At 36.8% G+C, this 23,226-nt stretch overlaps 1 protein-coding gene across 1 annotated transcript; it reads left to right on the top strand.

Moving 5' to 3' along the window:
- Positions 1-4,342: 4,342 nt before the first annotated feature.
- LOC149782983 (uncharacterized) lies at positions 4,343-23,116 on the top strand. The gene is made up of 6 exons (XM_089935192.1): positions 4,343-4,430; positions 11,670-13,770; positions 17,346-18,076; positions 18,481-18,601; positions 20,945-21,073; positions 22,919-23,116. The coding sequence occupies exons 2-6, from the start codon at positions 11,779-11,781 to the stop codon at positions 23,114-23,116; spliced, it is 3,171 nt and encodes a 1,056-aa protein (XP_089791318.1). The 5' UTR covers positions 4,343-4,430; positions 11,670-11,778.
- The last annotated feature ends 110 nt before the right edge of the window (positions 23,117-23,226 follow it).

Raw genomic sequence — 23,226 nt, 5'->3', positions numbered from 1 at the left:
TAAAATGGGTTGTTGTTTTGTTTTTTTTTGAGGTTGAATGGATGTTGGGAATTGAAAGTCTATCTCTTTTCGAGAGACGTGGGTGGCCCTGAAAAGGGCCTTTTTTGGTGTAGGGGTGAGTTTAAGCAATCAACTTTAACTGTCTTAAGCCTTTGCCACGGCCAAGGCCTACTTCTGGACTGCGTACTGTTGATGATGATGATGATTTGTTTGAAATCACTAATGGTGGCACGGTAGGCTTAGTCACAGGGTTTGAGTGTTTAGCTCGGGAAGGTCGTATTCTCTTCGGTCGTAATAAAGAAGTCTGATATATTTGTTTCAGACTTCTTAACTCCGCTAAAATGTCTAACAGAACCGTGACCGTTTGATTTTCACACCCTTGTTTCTTTGCTGCTGCTTCTTCTTGTTGCTGTTTTTTTCTTACCTCTTCTTCTTGCTGTTGTTACTGTAGGAGAAAAGTTTGTTCCGCTTCCTTTTGCTGTTGTATAAATTTCTCCAATTCTTCTTTCTGTCTCTGTCTAAAATTCTCCACGTGCGGTAATGAAGGTGGCGAAGGTTCCGGAACAAATTCTTGCGAGGTAAGAAAATCCACAAAATCCCAATTTACCTCTTCTGAAAGTAAGTCCGGGTTCCTTTGGGTGGTCTCCACTGCTGGTGCACCCCAAATATCGTTTTCTGAGTTTCCGTCATGTTGAAAAAAACTGTCGCATGAATTGACTGCGCACAGGCGCTAGCGAATTTATATAGACCACGTGATGTCACAGACTGCTCTCTTCGGATTGGATGCGGGCTGACTGAATTAGGTAACGCGTGTTTGGATTGGTCAACTAACTTGATCCGTTTCAATCCTTCCTCTTCCTATAAATAAATACAGTTCACTGCATTCCTTCACTTGTTCCCGGCGCCTCAACATGTGGACCGACGTCCAATCTTCAACCCTTACATCTTCTATGATGTTCCGGACGGACATACCGATGTATGTCCGATCCAAGTGGACAGTTGTCCACAGGACAGACACCAGTCTGTGGATGCGAAGAGTATATGTAGAGCGCCAAGGATGCCTCAAAAGAGTCCTGATTTACGGTCCTGCAGTCAAGAAGATAACCAATGCGGTGCCCTTTATGTTAATATATCTTAATATTAACATAAAACCCAAAGGCCCTTTTCAGGGCCACTCCTATCTCTCGAAAAGAGATAGACTTTCAATTGCCTACCCCATTTTTTATTTTATTTGTGTGTGTGTGTGTGTGTTATCGCTCTCCCCTGTTCCCTTTCCATAGACCCATCAGGTCGGGACCTTATTAAAATAGGGTCCCGACCCTGTTCCATTTTCCCTTGAGGCTCAACAGGTCCAAGATTATTTTTTTTTTTTTTGCCTATGTTAAATCCCCTTGAGGCTCAACTTGCCCAAGATTTTTTCCCATGTTAAATTCCCCTTGAGGCTAGGTTACCCCACGGGTTTCCGTAATGTTAAATTTCCCATTGAGGCTAGATTACCCCAAGGTGTTTTTTAATGCTAATTCCCACTGAGCCTACACCGCCCCACTTCACTACTCATATTCTTTCATTCTGTATTTTACTTAAATAAACATTACAATACTTACGGTTAGTTATTGTTAGCATGACTAATAAAACAGTTTGCGGGAGAGGAGGGGGAGTGCATAAGGCGACTCTCGCCCGGGTGCCGTTTCATCCAGTGCACACTTGCGACGGCCCTACCCCCCCCCCCCCTTCCAATTATCGCCAAGGTGGCATCATAAACTACTTTGGCCTTTCTCCACAATTATTTTCTCTCTTTTGTTTATTAATTTCCGAATTGGTTTTGTGTTCACATTGTTTATTCTCTACTTAAGACTATCGTATAAACTGTCTTTTTTTTATTACCACTTCTTCCTCTGTTCATTTGTTTTCGAGACTGTTGTGTCTTGTACAGATTAGGATTCAGATTTTCGTCGAAACACTCCGTTCTAAATACGTGCGGTTGCCTTTGAATAACGTTAGACATATTTAATTCGGTTTTTTTTCTCTCTTTCATACGTCCCGTTCCGTTTCGGCTTCCATACTGAACGCAAATTTGGTCATATTTAAAAAAAATAATTAGGTATACATTTTTAATAATGTAGAGCTGAACGGAAGATTTATGAAATTTAAGTTAATATTTCGTCGACTTTAGGCGCAGAAAATTGTATGCATGCATGTATGTATGTATGTATGTATGTATGTATGTATGTATGTGTGTGTGTGTGTGCACCTCTATCTTTTGATCTCAATTTACTAATCGTACACGTGTTTTATTAGCGGAGACGAACAAACATCCGTTCAATAAAAAAATAATGAATTGATTAATGGAATAATGAAGGAATGAATTAAAATGATTTAATCGTATATAAATGGAAAACTATTCAATTAAATAATATTAAAATAGAACAACATTGATTACTTGGCTTGCTAAGTACCCTATGTCTCACATGATTCTTACAAAACGTACAAATTATAGTAATAGTTCACACTTATAACAAGATAAGAAAATTATTGTCATTGTACATTCTTTTTAAGAAAAAATATGGCGATCTTTACTCCCAGAAGTAAGCGAGCTATGTCAGCATTAAAAAATTGTGTATAATAATTTATTATGATTTAGAATTGGATCCTTTATCGTATCTTGAGTAATTTTTCAGTCATATCGCTACGACGTCTGTAGTGTGACAGTTTATAGTGATGTCTAGCACAGAGGCATCGTGCCGCAGACATGCAACACCATGTCCGACCCAGCCATATCAGCCTGACATCAGTCCGACCAGTGCTAACATTAACCTCTTAATGCTGAGCGCCAAGCGAGGCAGCTGCTAGTACCATTTTTGTAAGTCTTTGGTATGACTCGGCCATGATTCGAACCCGCGGCCTCCCACATCTGAGGCGGACGTACTAACCGCTGAGGCCACCGGAACGGTCAACTCATTTCGATAGAAGAATATATTTTTCAAAATTACGTGTTTCTTTTTAGTAAGAATTATACTATCCCCCCCAACAAAAAAAAAAAAAAAAAAAAAAAAAAAAAAAAAAAAAAAAAAAAAACGACAAGCGGACATTCTATAAACAATGAAAGTGAGGATATCTTAATATCCGTGTCCCTGTTTTATATATGTTTCCCTTGTGTTGGCATGTGTGTTTCTTTTTATGAAAAAAATGGCAGTGTGTGATTAATTGAAACTGATTATGATGTAAAGTAAATAAATATGGTAAATGATAAATAGAAAGGTGCCATACAATGAATAATGTACTTTATATATTTTTTTCCCTTTGAATCCAAGATGTATCGATAATTTCTGAAACCATGTGTATTTGATTTCGGAATTTTTTCCCCAGAAGAATGGTGGTTTTGTACCTAAAACAAAAAAATCCATTAAAAGCAAGGTCAAGATTTAAAAAAAAATGAACAGTAAACAAAAATAGTTAAAAAATATTAATAGAGAACACTATGTCGATGTAAAAATAAGCGTGCCTAGATTTTCTTATATCTGGTAGATCTGTTCCACTGTTCCCAATGTTAATGAGAATTACCAAGAAAATAAACGAGAAAAAGTCGCATAAATTAACGGAAAATAAGAGCAATTAACCACATGTTTTGCTAAAATAGGACTAGAAGAAGCATACATATTATCATAACAATTACGCCGGCGTACGGATTCTAATACCGTGAATATAGATATATTGAATTCACATATAAGAACCTTTATAATCTGCGAAAAATAGTTTTCTAAATAATTCATTTATATTTGTGGTTGAGAAAATTCGAGTTTACGGTAGAAAAATGCTAAGGGATTTTAAATCACCAAACAATCTATATTTTCATTTCTTCGTCAGTATAAACGAGGTCAGATCTTGAAAATAAAAATAATATCATTCCCTGTAAAATAACTGATAAGATGGCAGTCGTAGATGATATTGATAAATATTTTTAATACTAACTCGAATGCTATTCTAACGGTGGAAATCGAAAGAAGGGAATTTTAGTATAATAGCATCCGGGCATTGAGATTGATCTTGTTGTTGATTGGCTTTACATGACCGGGACATATTAGTTTCTTCTGCCAAAGTGCCCTGTAAGGTCAATGTTAATTGGTGCATTTTCATTCCTGGATAATTTTTGTTTAAATTGAAAATAGTCATTTAAGTTTGGAAAATATGATCATATATTGATAGAAAAACAGAGTTTTACAGTGAAATTTGATATCTGACAAAAGTAATGCTTATGTTTCAATTGATTTGATGTCACAAAAGCAGTATATTTCTTCGGCATTCCAGCCAATAAGATCGCTCGTTATAAATCCATTCACGGTGTATTCATACATGATGTTTGAGTAAAGCGGCCAATTATCTACAAAATTATTCTTTGAAATTTGATTATTTTTTAAAATAACAGTAGACAGGTAGGTTTATTTATGTGTTTAATCTTTGAGTTTTCTTTCGGTTTACATCTCAGATATCATATTTTATTATGGAATACTCTACTAAGACTGGGAATTTCCCTGAAACAGCCGATGAAATATTATCGAAATCCGAACCGAAATGGCGAATCTAACTCCTCGTTTTTCATTGTCCATTCCAGAGGTGGACGAGTTTAGGTTTGTTTTGATATCCGGTGTAGTCACATGTTTTCTTTCAATTTATTTTAAATTTTAAATTCTGTTTTGGTCCAGTTCATTTACGCCAGTTTCACATGTCCCTAAATTTAGCACAAGTTTGTCTGAAGCTTTTTCATGGAGGTAAGTGGCCCTGTTAATGGTTTTATTTTCCCATTGTTAAAATTCATAATTCAGACCGAATGGGAGTCATTAGATATTTTCGTGGAATTTGCAGTTTTGAAGGCCCCGTATTCCTTCACAAAGATTTGTTTTGATGCATTGTCGTACCGACAATGAATTAAATGCATATCTTGGATATCAGGGTTAGGAAAGAAATATTTGCTCAACAGATCAGCATGGCCAAGTTACAAGTAGACTTTTACAGAGTCACATTTCACTACGGAAAGAGTGCTGTCTAAAGCACTGTGACTAGCTTTCCTTAGTTTTTGCAGAAATTTTGATAGTTTTTTTTCTCCAGTTAAGTAAGATTAAAATTTAAATTGCTCCTTTTGAAGCAGATGTACTACAATTCTACAAAGGGATGTCTTTTGACCGATACATTGATTTACCCATAAATTAGATGAAAGATTGTATGAACTAATTATTGCATATTGCTTTGTTTTTTAGCATGTCATTCTGTATTTCTGTGTTTCAATAGTTAAAAATGTTTAAATCTAGGATAAACCAAATATGTCTACTTTCATTTTCACCTTATTAAGAGAAAGATAAAATAAAACATAAACACAAGGATGTTTAGTGTGTAAAAATGCTAGTCAGAATAATGTGGTTGTGTGTTGAAATAATAGACCATCTATTGAGGCCTACAAGAAAATAAGCTCTTCTGATGCTATAATTTATTTAGACGATAATAAAATTATAAAAGATATTTTGAATGTTGTAACCACTCTGGATTTCATTTAATTTGTTGATAACAGCACTAGACATCATGCCCATTAAGATGCTTACTATATCCACAGTTTGGGGGACATGGGTGACCAAGTGGTCAAAAGCACTCCTCATTACAATCAGTTATTTATTGCACCTCTGTTGACATGGGTATGACTATCGGTCTCAACTAATGTGGTTATATGAGAAAGTTTGCTAATAGCTGCCTTTGGGTTGGTGGTTTTTGCTTGGGTATTCTCAAGTTCTTCTCCAATTATTCTGGCCACCATATGTTGAAAAAATGGCATTAAATCCCAAACAACATTTTGCGGGTTTTCCTTAACAGTTGGCAGACAGAAATTTTCACCACCTGTACCTTTTAATTCAGATTTTCATGGGTAGCATAACCTGGTAATCTTATAGCAAACTTGCTCACTGGCCTGTGTAACCACCTGACTTTGATGGAAATTAGTGCAAGTCTTATTTCTTTCATCTATTTGGACAAGACAGACTAGAAAGGATGATTCAATAATGATTATTTTTGCATGGTGCTTGCTATTTGTATTGAACATGTTATATCAATAACAGGTTTGGTAAGTAAAAATTTACTTTATCTTGACAACAAGTTGATGATACATTCTCCTCAAACGAATCAAATTAAGTCATGCAGCCAGGTTTGCTTTTGATATTTTGGTGGAATAAAACTATTGAAAAATACTTACATTGACTAAGCTTTTTTTAGCTCAGTTTTTGAGTACAGTACAGCTCATTTTTTCGAAAGTCCATGCACCATGCATTGGTCTCAGAAACACTTAATCACTCGTATTTGGATGTAATTTTTCTAATCTGGGATGCAGAAGATAACTTGTGAATGAGTCCTTCATATGCACACAGTAGCTGGGTGGCAAAGTCAAATGCTTGCCAGTCCTGCTTCATCCACCTGCTGAAAATGTGTTGATCAGTTAGTTGATCATTTGACAAAAGTCAGTGGCAGAAAAACCCATATATATGCTTGTCATTATAGAGTAGATCAAAACAACATGTGTCAAGTTTAGAGACTTTGACAAGCTGCTGAGTGGCAGGAGGGTGTGCTGATATTTACAGTTACTGACTTCAGATACAGAAAAACCTGTAGATGTAAATGTGGTCATTATAAGAATACGTGAGATCACTTTAGCTTTCATTCTTGTGTTCATTTCCTAGTTTAGCCAAATAAGTAGTGCATGTGAACATGAAACAAGACATATCAAGACTTAGACAAAGTGCTGTTTGCAAATTTGGATAGGTATTTTGGAGTTAGACGGCAAATTGATGAAGATTGTGATGAGAGTCAGAAGGGGCTAAAGTTGCTAGAACTGATAGTTTGGATGGAATAGTAGCCAAGTGTAGGTAAGTTTGTGATGCCTGGTTTAGTGTGTGGAATAAGACCTTTTCTTGGATTGACAAAGTTCAGTCTCACTTTGATGGACAAACAAGAACTATATGTCAGTGGTGTAAAGAATTGGGAAAACTAAACTCAGTGACAACCACAGGTTTTTCTCCTGGACCTTTAGCCACTTCATATATGCCGAATATGATTCTAGGAGTCGACTGTAGCTTGCAGGTGGTATTCCTGTTTTTACCAAAATAGGAGTCCTGGACTTCTAGTTTTAAAATCCAGCAAGACCTCTGTCATATTGGAGTGAGGATAGTATGGATGATCACAAAAATACCCCTCCATCTTCTCTCCACCTTGTTTCTGCTCTGGCTGATTTATTATTTTACTGTACTTGTATATACGAGTGATTCAAACACTTACCGAATTATTGCTTTATGGTTAAAGGAAATGATCAAGAATATGGTATTACTGGTATTGATAGGTCTTTTATTTGTATAAAGTCATTGCATTCTAAAAGAGAAATGTAAATTTAATATCCATAATTTTATCAAATGAGAAAGAGAGAGAGGTTTGAAGGAGAAAGTGAGTAATTAAAAGCATCCACATGTTTGTTTGGAGAGAATTTTATCCATTAACGAGAGAGAGAGAGAGAGGGGTTGATGAAGAATCAGCCTGTTGTCATGTACTTTACGCATATTGATTGCGGATGACAACTATTTTCTTTTTTTTAAACTCTATTTCTCTCATAAAATATGGAATCCAAATCAAAACTGCACAAGTTATCCTAAGGAGTTGCACTTAACAATGGAAACATTTTCTATCTACAGATTGGTAACAGTTTAAATAATTCTTGGTTACCTAGATTTCTTTATTTAGTGGACTCACTGTTTAAATAAAAAAAGCTCATATGTTCCCTTGTATTCCACTTAACCCTCTTGTATTGCTGATGACAACTCGCTTTTCTTACTCACTCACTCCCAATCTGCACAAGTTATTGTAATCAGTTGCAAATAACGTTAGAAACATTTTTTTGTGCATGCTTCAGTAACTGTTGAAGTATTCGTTTATTGCCTGGCTTAAGTTAGTAGCCTTTTTATTCACAAAAAGCCAAAATGATGTCCCAACTTGACAGCGTTTGTGGTTCTGATTATGTTTTGAAGAATTTTAGACCAGCGTTTGCTAAAATGCTTATTAATGTGAATTGAATTTTATGTTTTCAATACTCTACATGTTAAAATTTTTATATAAGTTTCAGAATTAAAATGTAAAAGTTTTACAAATAATAAATCTACATGTATACAAACCAGATTCTGGAAAAGTTAATAAGTGGCTGGGAAATTAATATTGTTCTTGACATCATCCTGGAGGAACGAGAAAGGAGTTTTCTGCCAGTGGGTGCAAACTCGTGACCTCGTGTTCCAGAGTCAAATGTATATGTAATCATGAGTCTATGTTGCGCACATTGTCCACTTAGCCACAGTAACTAGCTGCAAAGCATTATCCCACATAGAGAAACATGCCAAATATTATACAAACTAGTTTGCATGTTTTCTTTTTCTATATTATGATTAGATTGGTAAAATATTTCTGTATGATTTTTATTTTTATATGATGGTAAAATATTGTGTCTATTTACCCTTTAAAAATGAACAAATAATAGATACATATGGAGACATCCACGCTAAATACCCTAGATTTTGTTTGAAATTAAAATATCTGAATATTTAAGATTTATGTTTCAACATTGTCAAACTTCATTGTTACAATGTGCTATGTTGGGTTGCTTCATATGATAGAAATACACCTTTCACAAACTGAAATTGACAATCTTTAACATTAAACACCACTACAGGAACCAGACTCATCAAGAAAACAAACAAGCAGTGACATAATACACAGATTTTTTTACGTGTGCATATGATGATTGTTGAAACCAGTTGGAACCATCTTTCATATGTTGGACATTTTGAAAATAAATGGTATTTAAACAGATTACTAAACAACTTCATTAGAAAAAGCGCATTGTTAAAAAATCAACGTGATTGTAAAATGAGGATTCAGTCAATAAATAGCCCAGTTTCCTAGCACTGCCCTCCCCCCAACAGTTTTCTCGATACAAAGCAATTTTTTCAATTTTTGGAGGTCCCTCTGTAACTCATGCCTCGCTTATAGTGAGGTCTGTTTGTGGACCCCATTGTGCACGAGTTATCGAGGGAGAGGTGTAATGTTGGGCCAAATTGACTATAATCTGGCATAAATGATGCAATTTTCCTATCCCTCACCCTATTCGATCCCATAGCTTCGCTCCACTTTTTTCTGGTAAACTTTTGAAAAAGAAAGAACCCTTTTGTCCCATCACCACTGTTGGTTACACCAGTATGCAACAGTGCACCATATTTGCTGTACAAAAGCATGATCGTAAGATATATCACAGACATTTACATGGGGAAATTAAACACTTGAATGGCTAGGTTGAATAGATGTTGTTGTTGTAGGGTTTAATGTCATTTTTCAGCACACGATAGGCTATACATGGCGGCCAGTATTAATGGTGGAGGGAAAACCCTGGAAAGAACCACCGACCCACGAGAAGCTACTGGCAAACTTTCTCACATACCCACGTTGGCTGAATCCGAGACTCGAACCCACACAGACAGGTGAGATGGCAGTGATCCATAACAGAGAGTGCTTTAGACCACTCGGCCACTCGGGGCCCCAGGTTGAATAGAAGGGATAAATGTACATCATATCCATTCTTGGAAACTACCGATTGTTTACGGAGATTGCCAAATAATGTTTTCATTTTAAGAAATGTATTTTTACATTTTACGTTTTGTTTATGACTATACTACTATCACAGGTTTGTACAATATAGGTGGTCTGTGACCTTTAAATGGACAGTCCTTCACAGTCAGAATAAAAATAGTTCATAGTTGCGTACATGTAGATTCAACCTCATAACTGGGTCTTTGCTGCAAAAGGACTAAACACATTCTTATTTAATTGCAAATTCTCTGGGGTTGTTTTTTGTTTTTTTATGTTTTAAGCAAAAGCAATTATCAGTTGAATTTAATTGTCCATACTTCAGAGGATTACTTGTCATGTAGGATAAAGTTATGCTGTCAAAGAAAAGTTCAACAAAGTGCCTTTCATCAACTCAGTGTGCAGGTTTGCTTGGATTTCTTTGAATAAAGTCAAAGTGTAAACTTGTTGCAAAAGAAGTTGATCAAACAGATATGTACATAGTATGCAAGACTTTGAAATTTGCTTGTAAATATATGATCAAAATAAAGACCACTGATCCTTGGAATGGTATCTGGTTGTAAATGACTCTAGATGTCTCAGTCTTTCCATGGGTGGCCTTCATTCATTGGCTGTTCAAATCTAAGTAATATCAACCAACCCATTCATGGTGGAAGTTGCCAATGGTGTGTCTGACGAAGTGTGGTGGTGATTGTATGTATTTATCTCTCCATTGCAGAACATTATTGGGGAGCGAAAGTCGAGGGGATTAATTCCCCCACTATGACGTGTGGTGTAGAAAAATTATGTGAGCTGTACTGTATGTTTACTTTTCAAAGTTTTAAAGAAAATTCACGTTTCCTTGCTACTTGGATCATTGGTAAATGTTTGACATTGTTGTTTCATTGTATCCAAGTTCATATTAGTGTACACTTCTTAAAAGCCTGTTGACAAAAAGGTTGAAATTATTACAGTCATCGTTTCACAAACATATTGCTAAGTGTTACAGGATACTGTTTTTTGAAGGAACTGGGGAGTCATTATTTCCCAAATTTATGTCTCTTTACAATCAGTGCATTACCAGTACATTGTATGTTGTGATGGGTTTCACGCAACAAGTTAACTGTGTATTGTATGGGTGACTGAGTATAGGAATTAAAGTAGTGGATTATATATTGCATGATTTTCAAGTGAGGCCTGATCTTTTTTGGCTAATCAAGGTAATTACTGATGCTTAAACTTTGCTCCTGCTTACTGCTTGTCACTCCATGGTTGCTCAAAGCCTGTGACTTTAATCTTGTAAAATCTGCCTTCTAGGGGTGGACAATAACAAGAGCTTCTTAAGCAGATTCTAGGAACATTGATTTAAAAATGTAATTCAAAAACCATTATTTTCTTGTTTTCATCCACTCGTTATAGTGCCTCTTCTTGGATATTCTATAAAATAATTATCTTTTTATTGTTTTACACCTTGTATGCCCTGTTGTTGTTGGATGATTGATAGGTGTTTTAATGGAATGTGAACATAATACTAGTTGTATAGTGCCAATGAAAGCTTACCAGTTTAAATTTCTTAGGAAAGGAGTAAAAGTTAAAATTCAAAATGGCTTTTGGGCCAACATTTTGTGGTCAAGATACTTTAGTCAAAACTTGCATGTGCATGACAATGTTATCATTAGCTGTTGAAGACTACTAAAACTTCTTTGAAGTGAACTGTGTCATAGTTGATTCCACTGGTTGATGAATGTCAGGTATTGGTTTCTTTTTCTGCATTGATTTGTTGAAGAGTATAAACATTATATCTCATTAAAAAATGTTTATGTGAAGACTATCCAGAACTGTAGGTTTTTCATTCATTGTTTTTTGGATTTCTTTGATTTGTTGATTTTAACAGAAATGTTTGAGATGACAAGCTTTGCTTATCTGCAGTTACTAATATAATTTATTATGGATATGGTTATAATTTGTAATGTATAAAGTTTGTGTGGATAGTTCATACCACTATTGAGGAGCATCACATCTTTTGTTTATATTTTCAGATTGGATGTCGTCTTTCATGGTTGAATTCATGGGCAATGAAGATTAATAGAAATCAATCGTTACTCATAGACCTCTGATATTTGGCAGTGGAATTGAGAAGCCATCAGGATGGAAGATGACTCAATGCTCGGAGATTTGGAAACAGGGTCAGGATTTCTGGAGGAATTGGCAAGTGGGCGTGACAGTGTGGACAGTGATCTGGTCAATCATCAGCCCAGTATGCAGAGCATATCCATGATAAATGATGTGCAGCAGCAGCAGCAGTTTAGCACTTCAGTGAACATCTCAGGGAATCCGTATGGGGGAATGGGTATGCAACAGCAGAATTCCTCCCAACTCCCACAACAGCAATATCAGAATACTAACTTTGCTCAATACAGTTCTGCACCTAAGGTGCACCACATTGGGGCCAACTCAAATACTAATGCCATGATAAACAATCAGGGAATGGGTATGATGGGTAATCAGCCAGGAATGATAGGTAATCAGAGCCTGATGGCATCTGAGTCTTCATCACATAGAGCACAACAACAATTTGGAAACCCGCCACCAAATGGTTCTACATCTGTTCATCAAGGGCAAACCCTGTATAATACATACAGTATAAGTGGAGCAGGTAATACAGGTGGGTCACACATGCCTGCACAACAACAGCAGCAGCAGCCATCACCATGGAACCAGTCACCACCAGGGGGCACTGTGCAGACAGCGATGTATCAACAGCAACAGTCAAATTCAGCACTTGCTGCAACCTCTCAGATGTCAACTCCTTTCGTCGCTCATCATGACTATGCAGTGTCATCTGGTCACCAAGTCCAGATTGTAGCTCCCTTCCAAAATAACCCCAGACCGGTTGCTCCCAAGCAACAGACTATATTCATTCAAAGAATTTCTTCTCCAAACCAAATGAAGAATGTGGCAGTGTCAGGCCTAAATTCCAGTAACACAATAACCTCAATAGGACATCAGCAAATTCCTGGTAGAACTGTGGTCCAGTCATACCAAAGTGGGAACCAGACAAATATTTGTATTACACCTGTTCAGAATCAGCAAGCACAGCAAGGATTTTCAGGCAACACATTTCAACAAGCCCAAAATGCCAATGTACTGAATACTAATAGTAATAGTAATAATAGCAATAATTTGAACAACCAAGGGCAGTTCCAGCAATTTTCCTATGGAACAACTAACATGCAGACATCACCTCAGCAAGGCTTAGGAAATGTTGTGCAACCTATAGGAAATTTTCAGCAGATAAGCCCAGTCAAGAGTTCTAATCCAGGGCTAGGCCAGTACCAGACTTTAAATCAACAACAGACCAGTATACCTTCTCTTTCCCCATGTCCTACACCGTCCTCCCAGACATTTGCTACCTCATCCACTCAGGGAAACTTTGCCCACTCTAATGTACAGGTGAATAAGCTAGTGTCCCCAGCTCAAGGAATGACATCTGCAAACAATGCTGGACTGCCACAGGTTGCCCAGCCTATGGTCTCTAATAACTCGTATCCAACAAATGCCTTGGGAAACTTAAATTCAGACATTCAAACAAGTGTAGCCACAACTACAGGTAGCTTTTGTAAAGGGCCTCAGCCTGCCACTGTGACATTCAAAGGAATCACGTTAAATCCAGCCATTTTGAGTGAGCTCCAGACGCTAAGTCAGAAACTGCAGCAGTTGAGGGGAATGCCTCAGACCCAGCAGACTCAGGAGCAGACTCTGGAGGTTCAGGAGCGGATCCGAACACTGCGAACCCAGATCCAGCAGGAGCAGCTAAAGAAACAACAGCAGCAGCAGGGTTCCTCGCAGCCTTCACAGATGCAGAATCAACCACAGTCACAACAACAACAAACCTTTATTATTCAGATGCAACCCCAACAGCAACAACAGCAACAAAATTCATCACATGGGATTTTGTCAAATCAGCAGCAGCAGCAGCAAGTTGTGATCACTAGTCAACCCTTAACAGGGGGCACTATAAGGATCCAGCAACCTATGACCCAACAGGGTCAGGTTACTCCTGGACAGCAGATGACTCAGATAAGACTGGCCAATGCTGGAAATAAATCTGCTGGCAAGAAAATAATAATTATTCAGCAGGTATTTCCATATCAGATCACTAGTTGTCAGAATTTTTTTAAATAGTTCTTCTGGTTATAAACTAGAACTTAATGGGATGGCCTGTTGTGTGTGATCTCTTCATCCATCCAGTAGCACAGTTCTTTAATTGCTGCTCCTTCTAAACTACTGGTAGAATTGCCATGAAAATTTACATACTTTTATGCCAATGTTTTGTTTGTCATATTTAAAAAAAATTGTTGTTTGGACATGTACTATGGCTAATACAGTAGCTATCTTTACGATCTATTATGCTACTCTTGGTTAGAGGGTCATCTTAAGAGATTTTCATTACAAGACTTTCTGTGATGACTAGATGGTTTTCTTTGGTTGCAAGAGAAATCATATTTAAAAATCCACTTTTATTGAATGAAAAGAGTTTTTTCACCAGAAGACCTCTTGTGCTGTCCCGTTGATCCTAAATGAAATTTATGCTGGTCTGACACCCAGTATGATGGTCATCTTGAAAATCTTATTGTTACTGCTCCAAGATGGATGGTCAGATATGACATTGTGTTTTCACAAAAGAATTTTTTTTTTCTCGTAGCATCTAAATGAACATTGTGTCAGTTTGGTTGCTATGGCAACCATCTAGAGAATCTTGTTACTTTATATCCTGAATGGAAAGTAATATGGACATGGTGTTTCACCTGCAGACTTCTTATGAAGTATAGCTGGTCCAGATTTTAAATAATGCCATTCTGTTGTGAAATGAAGCCACCATGGCATGCATTTTGAACGTCTTTTTCAGTCTGCTTATTTTATATGGAATGTTATATTGCCATTAGGTTTTGTTGAAAGTGTTCTAATGTATAGTTGATCCTAAAAATAGATCTGATATTCACATCGTCAAAGGTGCTTGCGTTTAATGAACACTGACATCTTGTCTCTGTCCACATGGTTTTGAGTTGTGTACTTGGCCATCTTGGGTATGTGTGAAAGCTTGCCAGCAGCTTCCAATGGATTGGTTTCTTCTTGGGTTCTTCCTCCACCATATACTCTTTTGCCACTTCTACACCGAGGTGAGGCCATGGGATCATTTATTATATTGAGGACACATTTTGGTTTTAAAAAAATTAGTCACATAATTTCACAAGTCATTACTTAGTTTGCTTATATTTGGAATATAATTTGATATCCCATCTTTCTTAGAGTTCCACTCTTGCGCTTGGATTCTGTTATGGTGACAAGAATTGTAAAAATGTGGATATATTATTTTAAAAATTTTAGATGTTCATTTAAATTTATTTTTCATAATCCCTTTAACAATTCACTTCATGTTTGGAATATAGCAATATCATATTCACCATTTCTTTCTTTATCACTCCTACCCAAGGGTTGGGGTTGTTGGGTTAAGAATTATTTTGGGGACACAATTTTGTTTTTGTTCTGGGTTTAATGCCACTTTCAGCATGTGATTGGCTATACATGACAGCCAATATACTGGTGGAGGAAGAATCCAGAAATATTGTGGACAGAATCACCAGCACACGGGAAGCTGCTGGCAGGTTTTCTCTCATGCCCACAATTACTGAACCCGACTAGAACCAAACCAGATAGAGGTCAGATGGCAGTAACCAATAAGGCAAATGCTTTAGACAACTCACCCACCCAGGTCTTTCCCCATTTATGTGTGTGTGTGATTTGCGTTTTTAATGTAGCTTTAACAATTTTTCAGTCATATTGCTACAATGTCTGCAGTGTGACAGTTTAGTTATGTCTAGCACTGGGGCATCATGCCGCAGACATGTAGCATGATGTCCCACCCAGTCACATTATCCCGACACCAGGCTGACCAGTCCTAACACTGACCTCTTGATGCTGAGCACCAAGTGAGGCAGCTTTATTCCCCTTTTCCCAGTACTACTTGTGTCCCAATGTTTTGATCCTAGGGGTACTAGGGTCAAGACTTATATTTGGGGGACACAATGGTTTTTTTTGAGGATTGCCATGAAAAATTGCAAACGCATTCATTCCATGCTTGTTCCTTAATGGAAATGGTGCTGCTTGCACAGTCAATAATGCAACCACATTGGGCATCCTGAAAATTGTTTCATTGCTGCTTCTTCTGAATGGAGGGTCATATCAACATTGGGTTTTCATAGAGAGACATCTTTTGATGTCGGGTTGGTCCTAAATGATCTGATGTCCAGTTGGATCACCACAGTGGCCGTCTTACTGCTTATCTTAGGTACATTGTGTGGACATCTTCAAAATCTTGTTTTTATCTACTCCTTTTCAAGGGAAAGTCATTTTGGTTTTGGTTCGTTGCTCGATGCTACAGCAACCCAAGTAGATTATTTAGTGTTGAGGCAATTAAAGTGTCATGCCTATGGCTGTTTCAGTGGTAGGATTTAAACCTCACACCCTTTTGGTCATTAATTGGACATACCACTGAGCCACTGCAGCTCCCAAATATCATTTTGACAGGTTTTCATTTTAAGAGTTCTTATGGTGTCCACTGAAATCCAATATGTCCACCACAGCAGCTAATTTAAATATCTTGTTATCACTGAAGAAAATCTGAGATGGTTTAAACGCTGAACATTTTAAAGGAAGAATGTTGTTACCTTGGATTCCTGCACATTATTTTTTACCAGCAGAGCTTCAGGCTTCAGTCCTTTCAAGGGACTTATGTTTTCATATGTTATAACTCATCTCATAATTCACTTTGTAATTTGGATTTTAAGCTGCCCAGTATTTCCTTGCTTCTTAAACCACCTATTTTTTCTTTATCCTTTTATTTTAGTAAAGTCTCACCTACTTAAGTATTTCTTGAGAATATAACATCAGCTGTTTGTTTATGGACTATGTTCTTGGATGTATCAGTTGATCATCAATTAATATTTTTTAGTTCGTGATTTAGTTGTATATTGTATTTCAAATATAAAAACCATCTTATATTTCCATACTTCCAGTAGCATTCCTCCCCTTGGGTCATATCCTTGATTCAGTGCCTGTGGGGTTATGCCCTTTGATAAATGACAGCTCATTTGAGTCACATAATGCGTGTTTTATAAAACATTTTTTTTATTAATTCTCCGTCAGTAACAAGGTTACATGCTTTATAAGCCAGAATTAAAAAACTTAAACAGTCAGATTTGAAAAGGCAATTTTAGAAGAGTGTCAGGACCTAGAATATGCGTGCATGTATATCACTTAGTGTTTGTTTTTGTAATGTTTTTGTGTAATATCACTGCTTGGATCTGCATACTTGATTGGCTTCTGGTTGTTCTCTGAGTTCCACACTTTTTCACAATGTTAAATGCTTAAAGGGAAGATGTTCTCCAGATTTTGACCTCTACAAATCCTAGCTATAAAAGGGAATGTGTACCATTATATCATAGAAAGAGTGTAAAGGACCAGTAATCTTTATTTTGATCTCATAATGATAGGGCTTGATTGAAGTTTTAGAGGACAAACAAGGCACATGAAAATGTTTTCCAAAGACTCAATTCCAGGATGAGTGTGTTGCAGCTGTTTATTATCCTTGTCTTCATTATATTCAACATTGTTCATTTTTCCAGCACATTACTCCAATTTCTACTATTTTGTAGCAACCACCAACTGGCAGACCTGCACAACACCAAACAATAATGACCAGTGCAGTATCGAAACAAGTGCCTCTGGCTGGTGTCTCGACACCCATCTCTCTACCTCAAACTTCCACCTCCTCTGCCACTACTGCAGGAGTCACATTGGTAACAAGCTCTGCCTCCATTCTCTCCAACAGTCTTTCTACTGCCAGCACCACCAAAACTCAGCATATTTTGATTCAGACCACCAGTCAGTCAGGGTCAACTTTGAAGCAGGTCATTCTTCAACCAGTCCTTGCCCAAAGTGCTGCTTCAGTAACTACCACGTCTAGTCTACCTCAGAAAATCCCTGTGCCTGCTTTACAAATCACAGTTGGTGGTGGAAGTGCAGAAAATAGTGGTAATTCAGAGGAGAAGAAGACCTCAGAACAGCAAGAGAAAGCAAATAAAATAATTGCTGAAGCAATAGCCAAGGCACAAAAGGCAGGGAAGGCAATTCCAAGGGTAGTATCCCCTTCCAGTGCCATTCCAGCAGTTGTATCCGAGGACATGGAGAATCAGGAAGAGACAGCTGAAGATGGCAAGGGCAAAACAAAGAGGAAAAAGGGAGGTACACCAAAGAGGGACAGAAAAAAGAAGGAAAAAGCTGAAGAAGATGAGGAGAAAACAGAAAAGAAAGAAAAGAAACCCAGAACTACGAAAGAAAAGAAACCAAAGATTGAAAAAGCAAGGCCACCAAAGAAGAAAAAGAGGTAACATTTTTGTATATTTTGTTGTATACAGGACTGTAGGGTAAAATATATAGCTTTATTTGGAAATAATGAAAGAAGCTGAAATTATTACTGATTTAAGTAAGAAACTGTAAGATAAAAGTGCAAATAAGGTTTTGAATTAACATGATTTTATTATTTCCATGTTGATTACTTTTCTGTTTTGAAAACTCCATAAATAATGTTGTTGTGATTATTGTTTGGCTGTTTTTTTACAAAATATTCAGCTTGCAAATCAAAGAATATATTAATTACAGGACTTTTATATAAAGCAGAAGTACGTGAAGAAACTGCATTATGTAGTCGGTTTCAAATTGAAATGTATATTTTGATTTTCATTAAAGTATATGCTGTTTTTGTACATTTTATATTTTCTTTGACATTAGACCTCCAGCAACATTCTTAAAGAACAAGAAGCGAAAGAGGGGAGGTTCTTCAGATGAATCAGAGGTCGAGATGAAGATTACCCCACCCCCCTCGCCTGAAAATGAAGAGGATGGCATACAGGTTATTACTTCCCATATCAACCCTTGCTCTCTTATTTCTTTCACATTTTATAATGATTCTTTTTATCTGCCCTCATATGTTACAAACTTTTTTTTATAATTTTAAAGCTAGTACCACATTATATTAGCTCAGTTGGATTTCAGCCAGTCTGCTGTTTCATGGAAACAGCATGTAAAATAAACTATGTAACTGATATCTCATTATTATGTAGTTGTCCCGTTATGGTGAGATGATTGGCCCAATTTTTAAAATGAATGGGGTTAATTGTGTTTTCAAGTAATTATGACAGGATAACTTCGATAATACATATTCCTTTCCATTAAGAACAATATATCAGGGTGTTTGTCATTGTGTAATTCATTGAATCATATTCAGAGAGCTAAATTATTTTTCCAAAGAAGGCAATTTTTTGCTAATGTTTCTCAAAAAGACATGGGTTCCTTGATATGCACCTAAAGCTGCCTTAAATTGTATTACTCCATCTTTATGTCGTCAGACTTTGCACTATGCTGAAAGTGGTCACTCCAGATGTGAACCCTGCAGCAAAAATGTGACCACTTAATTTATCATGTTGTACATTCTGATTGCAAACCAGTTGATTTTTGTTGGAAAAATGGCTTAGATATAAGTGAAGGAATAATACAGTACTTTCTGTTTACACATTTTAGAAATATTTAAAATTAAAAGATAAAAATTGTTTCTTTCTTACTTGGATGGAGATAAATGTGGATTAATAGGACAGCTTCCACTTCAGTTAAGATAACTGTGTAAATATAAGAGCAGTTAGTGGGTAAAATGCAACTCTCATTCCTTGTCTCCTTTTCCAGAAAATAATAAGAACAACAATCACAACTACAATGGAAAACTTGCGATATAAATTCCACCCCAAGGACATGGAGTTTTCCATTAAGTATTAAACCCTATCCTTTATTTCTTAAGCTCTTGGGAGGGGTGGGGATTATGCTATCTGAAATGGGAATCATGGCTGGTGACATCAGTCTCTGATCTTTGTAATCAGACCAAACTGGGGCAACATATTTTGAAGGTGGTGTATTAGTTTTTAAGAATATTTTGTTGAACTTAAAATATTTTTATATTTTTGTTTTAACTGTCAGTGCAAAGATGAAGCCTCTATCATAGGTCATGCACTGGCAGTCATGCAAGCCAGGTACAAATGATTACATTTAAGTGAGTGAGTAATTATTCTGGATTATCTTAATTAAGAAGAGGTAAGAGTAGGTGTCATTTAATAAATAGGGCTTTGAAGTAGGTGATGGAATGTTTGTTTATCTGATTCATTTTATAAAGATAGTGGATTCTAAAGCATTGCAGGCTGAAATGATAGCTGTACCGATAAAGTTAAAATGCCTTGGGGATGAATACTAACAAACTACTGTCAGCTAAGACTCATGTCTGCAGCTGCTGTAGCAACCTCTGAAAGAGAGTGCCAGGGTATTGATTACCAAGGCATTAACAAGTCTGCTGTGCAGATTATGCATGTGCTGAGGAAATAGTGATGATGAGGTTGTGTAAGAAGATGGTGCCATTGATGGTACCTGCAGGAACAGATTCATTCTGCCTGCAGACTTCGAACTGCTTCAGAAACTCAAGACTGCCTTGAGTTAGGCCTGGCTGGAATGTGAACTCATTTTCAGCAACCACTCCCATGTAATGAAGGTCGCAGGAAATGTTCTGCTTCTTGCATGGACATTAAAATGGATGTTCCTTGGAGTTCGCTCTTGACAAGTGTGAGCACATGGTCATGCTGGATGGCTAGTTCTTTTTGTGTTGATTCCTGATTGTGCATGTGAGCTCAGGGTGAATCAAGTGTGTTAGATTCCATTGAGATATCCATGCAAAGAACATAATAGGAGAACTCACTGCGACATTTGCCCTGGACACCGAAAAGTAGTACAGCCTGATAATATGTACTGTTGGCATCTCTGCAGGTGCACACCTCTATATTTTAAGATTTGTTGTAGGTTTGTGGATACATTGACTACAACACAAAACATGTGAGAATAGTACTGGTTTAAGTTAAAATATATTCCCACCCCCATCCCACCTGGGCAGCTTGTATTTACACTAGCTGATTTCATTCATTGATTTGATTTATAATTATGACTGAAAGAAAGTGATGATGTTAGGGATCACTTGGTGGCAGTGCAATTAGAACTGAGTAAGTTTTGTGGATTTTGTTTCTATTCCTGATAACTTTTATTTTAAAATCCTTCTGGAAGTACAAGCTGCTAGGGGTGGGGGTGTAGGCTTTCACATTTTAAAGCTAATTTGAGAAGGCATGGACATTCAACTTATCGTATTAATGAGCGTAATTTCTTGTAGAAGAGACGCTCAGGAAGAGTAACAAAGAGGAAGAAGTATCTAGATGATGTTGATCTGAATTTGTCTGATGATGAGAGTCAAGACGTTGACGTAGTTGGAACAGATGCTGGCGGAACTGTGGTAAAACCGGTAAATTTGTTTGTGGTATGCGCATGCCATTAATAATACAAATAGCTAATCATTTTTGTGTTCAATCTGCATTCATCCTAACTTTAGTCACCTACACTATCACATACATTCTACGAATGCCTATTACTAAATAATTTATGAAATCTAGATGTTAGATTTGCCCTAGTTCCATACTTGTAGTCAGAGTCAACTAATTATTTTATAAGGTAGGCTATGTATGGTGTAATAGTAAATGCTATATTTCAAAGAATGACGGCTGTTGTTTGGCTGAAAATAATTGCTGGAAAATATTCACTTAATATTTTGAAAGAAGTCTGAATATGGGTAAATTATATGCAATAGTAGGCTTGAAACCTTGAACAATTTTAATTTTATCTCCGTTGATGCACAGGTACTATTAGGATATTAATGGTGTGTAATGTGTTACCTGCTGTATGTCTCTGACTCTTGACTCATGGAGCGTGTCTTATAATTTTACCTGCTGTATGTCTCTGACTCTTGATTCATGGAGCATGTCTTATAATTTTACCTGCTGTATGTCTCTGACTCTTGACTCATGGAGGATGTCTTATAATTTTACCTTCTGTATGTCTCTGATATTTTCATATTATTCCTGTGGAGGAAACATGTAGCGTTTGTTGCCTACTATGTCATGACATAGTGTTTTGTTTTGTTTGTCTTTCTGACTCTCCACATCATGCTGTGGAAGGTTACACCGTGTTTTGTGTTTTTTGTCTCTCAGACTCTCCACATCATGCCCATGGAGGGTGGCAATGGTGTGTTGTACGTCACTGATTCTCCACATCATGCCAGAGTAGGTTTAGAGTGTTTTGTGTTGTATGTCTCTCTGACACTCAGTATCATGCCTGTGGAGGGTTACATGTTTTGTGTTGTATGTCTCCAACTCTTCACATCACGCCAGAGGAGGGTGATAGTGTCTTGCGCTGTATGTCTCTCTGATTATTCAGTGTTAACTTCTGTATGTCTCTGTGGCTCCTCATATCATGCATTTAGATGTTGACATATAGTATTACCTGCTGCATGTCTTACTGACTCTTTATATCATGCATTTAGATGCTGACATATAGTATTACCTGCTGCATGTCTTACTGACTCTTTATATCATACCTTTTGATGTTGACATGTATAGTGTTACCTGCTGCATGTCTTACTGACTCTTTTTATCATACCTTTTGATGTTGACATGTATAGTGTTACCTGCTGCATGTCTTACTGACTCTTTATATCGTACCTTTAGATGTTGACATATAGTGTTACCTGCTACATGTATTACTGACTCTTTATATCATACCTTCAGATGTTGACATATATAGTGTTACCTGCTGCATGTCTTACTGACTCCTCATATCATACCTTTAGATGTTGATATATAGTGTTACCTGCTACATGTATTACTGACTCTTCATGTCATACCTTTAGATGTTGACATAGAGTGTCACCTGCTGCATGTATTATTGACTCTTCATGTCATACCTGTCATAATAATAGAAACATATCCTACTGGCAAGTCAAATTTTGTTATAAAAGTGTTACAAATTAAATTTGGTCTTTTCATATAGCACCTCATGCCAAATGTTGCATCAATCAATCTAGTCATTCAAAAGTTACTGAGCAGAAAAAAAATTAGTGACAGATATACATGTTGAGTCAGAGAGACCAGAAATATTCAAGAATGAAGTTACAGATAGGGTCTGTACTCTAAATTTCTTAATGTCTTAAAAATTCTTCTAGTAACATTCTGTCAGTGCTTTCTGGCAGACAAGTATCATACCTTCAGCGATTTCTGAATTGGTTACCATATTAACATCGAATCAATCTTTTCAGGAAAATCCTGCTGAAGAGGATGCTATTGTTGTGGAGAAAATCCTGGGAATGAGGATTCGCAAGAGGGATGCAGATGTGAGTTTTTTATGCAACTATAACAGCAATATAAAAATCTGTTCCTCATATTTTCTGGGTTTGTTTCCAATAAAAAAAATTAAGCATATGGGTGATATGTCTGTCTATCCAGTTGAACTTTGAAGAGGAATGTTTCTTTTGTTGTTGAGCTTTATGGAAAAGCAACAAAAGTAGGTTAATTAGTGCAGATGCAGTTGGAGTGGAAATACTTTGCCCAAGGTCACATCATGATA

Source organism: Sinohyriopsis cumingii, chromosome 15, assembly GCF_028554795.1.
Source record: "Sinohyriopsis cumingii isolate HCF-2022 chromosome 15, ASM2855479v2, whole genome shotgun sequence".
NCBI lineage: Eukaryota > Metazoa > Mollusca > Bivalvia > Unionida > Unionidae > Sinohyriopsis > Sinohyriopsis cumingii.
The sequence above is the reverse complement of the archived record's forward strand: the minus strand, read 5'-3'. Positions and strand labels throughout refer to the sequence as shown.

What these genes read in the sequence shown, in the direction of transcription:
- LOC149782983 (XM_089935192.1), top strand. Translation starts at nt 11,779, where the DNA reads ATGGAAGATGACTCAATGCTCGGAGATTTGGAAACAGGGTCAGGATTT. An exon ending in AAATAATAATTATTCAGCAG is followed by an intron (nt 13,771 to 17,345) that starts GTATTTCCATAT and finishes ACTATTTTGTAG; the next exon opens with CAACCACCAACTGGCAGACC. An exon ending in ATGAAGAGGATGGCATACAG is followed by an intron (nt 18,602 to 20,944) that starts GTTATTACTTCC and finishes AATTTCTTGTAG; the next exon opens with AAGAGACGCTCAGGAAGAGT.